Source organism: Drosophila elegans, unplaced genomic scaffold (assembly GCF_018152505.1).
Source record: "Drosophila elegans isolate 14027-0461.03 unplaced genomic scaffold, ASM1815250v1 contig_452, whole genome shotgun sequence".
Classification (NCBI taxonomy): Eukaryota; Metazoa; Arthropoda; class Insecta; order Diptera; family Drosophilidae; genus Drosophila; species Drosophila elegans.
The window spans coordinates 25,305-33,460 of NW_024545839.1; the positions used below are offsets into that span (position 1 = coordinate 25,305).

At 51.1% G+C, this 8,156-nt stretch overlaps 1 protein-coding gene and 1 long non-coding RNA gene across 4 annotated transcripts; both read left to right on the top strand.

Annotated features, from left to right (window-relative positions):
* Window positions 1-208: 208 nt before the first annotated feature.
* Window positions 209-1,312, top strand: LOC121467518. Of its 3 annotated transcripts, XR_005977566.1 has the most exons (4): window positions 209-537; window positions 647-844; window positions 898-959; window positions 1,025-1,312. It is a non-coding gene; the product is annotated as an uncharacterized LOC121467518 (long non-coding RNA). The 3 variants fall into 3 exon arrangements; XR_005977565.1 differs by having other exon boundaries at window positions 647-959; XR_005977567.1 differs by having other exon boundaries at window positions 658-959.
* A 3,464-nt stretch (window positions 1,313-4,776) lies between these two features.
* LOC121467519 lies at window positions 4,777-5,439 on the top strand. The gene is made up of 3 exons (XM_041708937.1): window positions 4,777-4,864; window positions 4,957-5,292; window positions 5,357-5,439. The coding sequence occupies exons 1-2, from the start codon at window positions 4,822-4,824 to the stop codon at window positions 5,289-5,291; spliced, it is 378 nt and encodes a 125-aa protein (XP_041564871.1). The 5' UTR covers window positions 4,777-4,821; the 3' UTR covers window position 5,292; window positions 5,357-5,439.
* Window positions 5,440-8,156: the final 2,717 nt, after the last annotated feature.

An 8,156-nucleotide genomic window follows, 5' to 3' on the forward strand; every position in this document is an offset into this window, starting at 1 on the left:
AAAAAAATGAAAAAAATTATAACTTTGCTGTTTTTCAATTTTTTGTTAAGTTCTTCGACATTTAGTAATGGGTAAATATTTCAGAATTACGGTTTAAATTTAATGAAAATCGGACGACTATAGCTTATAGCTTTTATGGGAACAATCGGTAAAATCATTGAAAACAAGAAAGAAAGCAAACTTCGGCAAGACGAAGTTCATTGTTACGGAACTGCATCTTTCCCGGAGGGCAGCGCCGGCTAGCCACGGAGTCCCAGGGCGGAGTACCCCCTATGCCCTGCAGTCCGAACAATCGATTCCGACTCATCGGACGTCTCACGTCGATTTACCATCTCTAGCACAAATCAAAACAAAACAAAATTATGTTTACATTAAGCAACTAAGACAATTCGACGAAATTGGTGGCTTCGATGTCCTTGCCACGACGCACCCACCCAACCTTGGGTGCCCCAAGAGAGATGTGGGGGGCACACCCCATCTCCGGCAGACCGGAGTCTATTCCTGGTGGATTAGGATCGGCTCATCTCCCCGCCCAAGGTAACTCACACAACCATCTCGGTAGCTTGTTTACATTTAATTTTTGGTGAGATTAATAAGTAAATACATTCGTTATTGATTCCTACTGATAATCTATTCTTTTCGTTAGAAACTCTTAAGGCCGATCTCAGACCGTCGCCCAGATGAGAAGCGGTCAAAGCGGAAACAACTGAAAGGGAAATTTTTAGACGCTTAGAGTTCAAAGTGTCAGGCAAACTCGCCACACGGCACTAAATTGGAGGCGTTTGCCAACCGGGTCGCCTAATCCTGAGGAGCTCCAAGGGAAAAGAAGGGACGTGCTGACAAGGTAAGTACGCTAAACAAATCCCACAAGTTATTAAATTTCGCGACCCAATTTAGATATAGTTGGACGCGCGGCCAGGGCTCGGGCTTGAGCCTCTAAATTTAGATCAGATTTCACAGTAAGTACTTTACAATCTTGACTGCATAATATCACAAAACAATAACTAAAACTAATTTATTTCAGAGTTCAACGTCGTATGTGTTGAAACTGCAGCAGGAAAAACGCTGATGGCGAAAACCTGCGCGAGTCCGCACGGAGCCAGTTGGTCCGGAGGATAGCGTAGCGTGGCCGGAAGCAGGGCGTCGGTGGACTTGGAGATGACCACGTGGCCAGCGCGGGCATTCGTTCCCGGAACGGACTCACCGGAGAATCTCCGTATCTGGCCGTCTTGGCGGCAGTCGCTGTAGCTGCTGGCGCTTGAGGCTGCTGCTGCTGCTACTGATCGCTGCTGCTACTGATCGCTGCTGCTGCGGCCAATGCTGCTGGTTTGTGGTGTGCTGCTGGCTTATGCTGCTGCTGATGCTGCTGCTGATGCTGCTGCGGCCAATGCTGCTGAGGCTGGTGGTCGACGACCAGGTTATGTCCGCCTGGTAAGTTTTCACTTCCCAAATGTTTAAAATTTCCGGGGCCCTTTAGTTAGGGTCCCCGGCGGTTTGAGTTATTCAAACACTAATCACGAACTTAAATTTTGGGTTTTTTTTCTGACCGTTCTCCTACTACTTCTTGCAGCAACTCAAGCAAAACCCTGACCTACACCAAAGTCGCTCGCCATTTTCCCTCCCGCTCTCTCAAGATGGGTCAGCGAACGTATTCAAGGCCATCTAACCCAGTTAACGAGCGAACCGGGCTAAATTTAAATAGCTAGATCCTCTCCCGCTATCAATAGTCGGTGTCACCACCAAATCTTATCGATAGCGGGACCTGCTGACGTATCGGCTCGTTTCAGTATTTTCCCGACGGCTTCAACTGAAAATGCAACACCACCCTGGATTCCGAGAGACGCTAACACAGAGTTTTAGGCTAGCGCAGGAATACTTGGGAGCATTTGGATTTGGACTATTCGGATTCCGCCGGCCTCGATGCCAAGATGCAGTTCCAACGGTGTCCAACGCGGGGCCCACGCTTTACGGGAAGTAGACACATGCCGATTCTGAGCTCGTGTACTTTGTTATTCCTCTTTCCAGATCACAACCTAATGTCCTTGGCATGGTACACTCCGATCGGTCGTCCTTGAAGATCTTCAAGCTCGTACGCATTATTGCCGACTGTCCTGACCACCCGAGCTTTTAGGAACTTCCGAGCAAACTTTGCATTGAAGGCCTTTTTGAAATCGCTGGGGACAAAGTTGCGGCGATACACTTCCTGACCTGGCTTCGCAAGGAAAGTACGAGCCCTTTTGTCGTACCGCAGGCGACTCCGATCGTATGCATCTTCGAGGTTCTTCTGCACCTTGTCATGAATCACTTGGAGTTTATCAGCTGTTCTCATCCCAGACATTTCGTGATCACACAGCGACTTCAACTTCCTTGCCAACTTGTAGCTGGCTCCGTTCAGGAACATGTGTCGTCCGAATACGGTGAAGAACGGAGCTTCTCCAGTTGCTGAATGGACCGCGTTGCGGAGGGCCACCTCAATCTCCGGAAGATACGCGTCCCATTCTCGATGGTCTTCTTCTAAGTAACTTCGGATCGCCGCCAACACGCTTTGGTTCACCCTTTCCGCTGCGTTGCTTTGCGGAGAGTGGACTGGCGTTTTGATGTGCGTGATGCCAAAGCTCTCCATCGCCTCCTCGAAGATCTTGGACGTAAACTGGCGGCCGTTGTCCGAATGCACAATTTCTGGAACCCCAAACTTGTAGAACACCTCGTGAATGAGGAACTCCACTACATTGGAGGCCGATGCCTCTTGCATGGCCTTCAGAAATGTGTATTTGGAGAAGTGATCCACCACAATGAAGATGTAGGCCTGTCCCTTCTTCGACCTCGGATACTTCCCCAGGAAATCGATGTACAGCTTCTGGAATGGCTGCTCAGTCTGGACTCTCTCACCGATACCAACTTGCATCCGGAAATTCGGGGATTTCGTCTCCTTGCACACCTCACACCTGCGTATGAACTCCCGGACTTGCAGTGCCATGCCAGGCCAGTAAAACTGCCGCCGTAGGTTTTCCAGAGTTTTTCCCATTCCGCCATGAGCGGCCGTTGGATCCGAATGTGCACGCTCAATTATGCTGTGGGTCAGACTCTGGGGAATCCACAACTTCCATTCGAAGCCTTCCACCTCGTCATCCAGATTTGCCGAAAAGACTCTCTTGAAGATGAGACCATCCACTATCCTCAAGTCTGGTAGGTTGGCCAAGTTTTTTTCCACCTCTTGTAACAACTCCGTGTACTCTTCTCCAGCAAACTCAGTGGTCTCGAAGCCGAGCAACTCTGACGGGTCCACCGTTAGCTCTTCAACACAACGCGAAAGGGTATCTGCCACAACGTTCTCGCTTCCTTTCCTGTGTTCGATGTTGAAGTCATATCCCTGGAGTTGCAATGACCACCGAGCCAGCCGACCCGAAAGATCTTTCATGGACATGAGCCACTTCAAGCTGGCATGATCGGTGATGCACGTGAACGGCATTCCTTCCACATACGGCCGGAACTTTCGAATCGCCAGCAGGGCTGCGAGGCATTCCTTTTCAGTGACGGTGTAATGGACTTGGTGGCGATTCATCTTGGCCGAGAAGAACGCTATTGGTTGTTCCTGGCCGTCTTCATCCCGCTGGAACAACACTGCACCGACTCCGATCTGGGATGCATCGCACTGGATGAAAAAGTGCCGCTTGAAGTCCGCATGTACCAGCACTGGCGCAGTAGTTAGGGCCATCTTCAGGGACTCTACTGCCAGCTGTGCTTCTGGACTCAAGGAAAACTTCTTATTTCCCGTCTTCTTCAAAGATTCCGTGAGCGGGGCAGCCAAAGTTGCGAAATTCTTTATGAACCGACGGTACCAACCAGCGGTCCCAAGAAAGGCTCTCACTTCCTTCATGGTCCTTGGCTCAGGCATCCGCCTAATAGCTGCTACACGCCCTGGATCCATCCGCAGACGTCCTCCACCCACTATGAAGCCGAGGTAGGTCAAAGACTTGAAGCAAAACTTCGACTTGCTCAGCCCAATGGTTAACCCTGCTTCCTTCAGGCATTCAGCGACTCGGCGAAGATACTTCAAGTGCGTTCTTATGTCGGGCGCTAGTATTAGCAGATCATCCAAGTAGACGAACACATTTGAGCGGATTTCAGCGGGAATTACTCGGTCCATGAGTCTCACCAGCCTCTGTGATGCGTTGCAGAGTCCGAAAGGCATCACGCGGAACTGGTAAAGAGGCCGACCAGGAACCGTAAAGGCTGTGTATTCCTTGCTGCTCGTGTCCAACTCAATCTGCCAAAAAGCGAACTTCAAATCCACGCTGGAAATGCAGTATGTTTGCTCAATTCTGGACAGGATGCCGTCTATGCTGGGCAACGGGTAAGCATCTTTGATGGTCACATCATTAAGCTTACGTGCGTCTAAGCAGAACCGGTGTTTTCCAGATCTTGACACTACGGTGGTGCGGTTACTCCAGGGGCTTTTGCTCTCCTCGATGACTCCGAGCGCTAGCATCTTGTCGACCTCGTCCTCGACCACCTTCTGCTTCGCGGGAGACATCGGATAGGGTCGATCCTTGAACACTTTGGCTCCGTCCATCAGCTCAATAGTGTGTTTCTCCAGACTGGTGGTACCTAAGCCATCCCTCTCGAAAGTCAAGAACTGCTGCTTGATCTCCACCAGCTCTTGTTCCTCGGCCTTGGAAAGCGTCCAGGACTCGGGATCGGGTTTCTCCTCATCGTCATCCTCGACTTCCGCGTAGTGTTCCATCTCCCTGGCGTGTAATTCTTCGGCCTTCTTCACGCCTTCCGAATTTATGTGGCCTATAATCGCTGGGGCCAGTCCGAATGCTTGCCAAAAATCAACTCCAAAATAAGCTGGCTGCTCCAGGTAAGGACACAAGTAGAAGAGAATGTGCTCTGTCCGTCCTCGGTATTCCACCGGTAACTTGACCCGTCATATAATTGACCGATCCTCTCCAGAGGCCGTACGGACTGCGGATAAGTACTTCTGGACGGGCACAGCCAAGGCCTCGACCAGCTCTCTGCCACCTTTTCCAAGCAGACTCACACTCGCTCCAGTGTCCAACAACCCCGTCAGTTGCTTGGTCAGAACTCGGACTGCGGCGAACGGTCTGGGATCTCGCGATAAACTGCGCCTCACGGCGGCCACTGCTTCGCGTCGGCAGTTCCGACGTTTGCGAAATCGCTCCCTGGCCTTTTGCACCTTGCGAGACACCATACGCATCCCGCCTAACTGGTGCTCTGAGAAGATCCTGTTCCTGGTCTCTAGATACCGCCGCATCCTCTCCACATAAGGTATGTATCGTAATGCAAACTTATTACTATTTTTAGAAGGTAAACATTTATCTAACCCTACCAGCTCTTCTTCTCTGCGGAACTCCTGTTTGGACGCATCCTCTCCGCCCTCGGATCACAATCCGGACATTTGGGAGACACAGTGTCGGGCTTCCCACATCGGTGGCAGAACAGTCTGCGTTCTGTTGCTGCGCAGTCACGGAACCCGTGATCCACGGCTCCGCAATTCCAGCAGCCGGCTCGGAACGGATTTTTGGGCTTCGCCCGCACTTCGTCCACCTCTTGCCACGGAGGATCCTCACCAGGATCTGGGCCAATCGCCTCGCTAACCTTGGCCTTTTCCGCCAGAGGATACCGCATCGGCTGCGTGTACGTGGTCCGTCCACGTCGTCCAAAACTACGCTCCACCTCGCAGCACTCTTCCCGCAGTTCATCCACAGTGAGCACGTCCATCGCGTAGACAAACCTTGCGATGCTCTCCCTCAATCCCTTTTTAATAATCTTCACCAGCTGCCGCTCTGACAGTGGCCTTTTCAGTCGAGCCGCCAACTGCTGCATCGCATGGATATAATCGCCAACTCCTTCTCCGGGCTGCTGCTCCCTCTGCAGAAGTTGGTGCATCCGATCGTGCTCCGTCTGATGGCATCGGAACCTATCCATCAGCGAGGCTCGAAGCTGGGACCACCTGTCCACCCTGCAGTGACGCACGTGCACCCAGTACCACTCCCGAGCCCGCCCAGTGAGCAGCAGGTGGAAGTTTCGGAGCACCTCTTGCCACGGGCATTGGCACTGCCGCTGCAGGAACTCCAACCGGAAGAGAAAGTCTTCCACCGAGTTTCGCTCATCCTCCCCGTCGAAGGATACGCCCCACCGCTCAATTCGCCATTGCTGGTTGGCGGCTGCCGGCCCCACATTGGCATACAGACGCGGCTCCTCCCGGAACTCTGAGGCCCTGCGGTCCTCAATGCACCAGCTGCGGACCGGGCCATCGTCTCGGCGCGACCTGAAATGATCCGGAGGATACCCGGGACTGCTACTTTCCAACTCCTGGAAATCCAGCGGCCTCCTCGTCGGTTTGGGTGGCACCCTCGGCGGAGGTAGCCTGGAACCGTCCCTGCCGGCGACCTGTGTGCTCTTCGGCACCGCACCTTGCGGGGCTTGACCAGGGATTCCCGCGTTGATCCTTGAATCCGGACGCCTTCGCTCATCCGGCATGCTCTCCAGGGGGAAGCTGAGGCCGCTGAGCAGCAGGCCTTAACACCTCGTTCATCAGCTTCATCATCTCCAGGAAGCCACTTCGGATCTCGTCCCTCAGTGCCTGATTGATCCCGCCTTCTTGGGCCTTCCGATGGGTCTCCGCCGCCTGTGCCAAAGCCACATTAACGGCCGACCTTGCCGCGGAATCCACAAAGGGATCGTGGAGTCTTGCGTCCTTATCGTCGAGCTGCAATAACTCATCCGCTGCGGAACCAATTCCCTCCAGGATCTGCTGCTGCCTTAGGTCCTGCTGCAGCTCTGTGTCCTGTGCTCCTTTTTGCTCTTGTTGCAGTCCCTGGCGCAAACGGGCAAGCGGAGTCCTGGGCAACCCTTCCGATATGCGCGGCAAGCCAGCCTCGGTAACGCCCTCCACATCCGTGGACCACATCTTTTCGTCGTCCTCGCCTGGAAAACCTTTCGACCGAAGCAGGTGATCATGCTTGCTGCCTTGTCGCTTTGACATCTTGAATTTTGATAACCCCTAACACGACTTCTGAAACCCCGAATTCAACGTGGCCACCAAAAGCCCAAATTATGTATAAATAAATAAATTATACTGAATGCTAGCAACTAATAATAAACAATAAATAAGCACCACTAAATAATATGCAACTAAATAGTACGAATACTTATATTACCAGGCCAATAAATAATAATCATAAATAAATAGAAACAATAAACCATGAATAGATAAGAAATAATTAAGAAAATATATTAAAGACCCACAAATACCTAAGGCTAAACAAATTCACACCAAATATTAGCTCTTTTCAAAAAAAACAAGTCCCTCGACTAAATTTCTTTCTCTATTTTTATTTTTTTCTTTTCCCAGCCTCAATAAGGGGAGATGGAGCCGATCCCCCGCCGGTAGACTCCGCGCCAGTCGTCTTGCGTCTACAATTTCGTCCGAATTCTCACTAAACAAACCGCTCGTCAACTGGACTAACTTTCAGCTGTGCTGAAAGTCGCCAGTTAAGGACTTCGGCTGTTTGCAGGATCGCATAGGATTTCCTTTTGGACTTTGCGTTTTTCATTCAAGTCGCGGTGGCCGAGCAGCGCGTGACGAAGTCACGGGTCACGACCACACATTTAAGTTTTAAACCGATATGATCTGAAAACGCAAATACCCAGAAAACCCAAGGATCTGCACAAAAAAAAAACAACTACACTGTAACCCCAAAACAAGACATTCATTAAAATTACGTTAACAAAAAAAAATATGTCCCTAATACCTATATCACAGTTTTATCACCGTTTTTGCTTTAACCTTTCGTGCTTATTGCACGGACGACCTGGGATGCGAATCCTTCGAAGAGGATGTCACCGCCAAATCACAGCTAATCCCTGTGAACTGTGCCTCGGGAGCAATTGTCCTACTTCTAGTGGACACGCCTCCCTTTCTTCCTACAAAATTTAAACAACTTTTCTCCACCAGTCCGCATCCCGGTGCAATTGCATGTGTGTCATGAAAGCCACCGTTCGTGGGCTGGCTGGAGATAATTAATATGCGAGACGCCGTCGACTCGGCTATCACATATTTTATTTGTTAAAATTGGGCGCCATATTGTTACGGAACTGCATCTTTCCCGGAGGGCAGCGCCGGCTAA

Excerpts from the sequence above, each read along its gene's own strand:
- LOC121467519 (XM_041708937.1), top strand. The coding sequence starts at position 4,822 with ATGCTTGCCAAAAATCAACTCCAAAATAAGCTGGCTGCTCCAG. Across the intron at positions 4,865-4,956 it reads AAATAAGCTGGCTGCTCCAG|AGGCCGTACGGACTGCGGAT; the intron begins GTAAGGACACAA and ends GATCCTCTCCAG.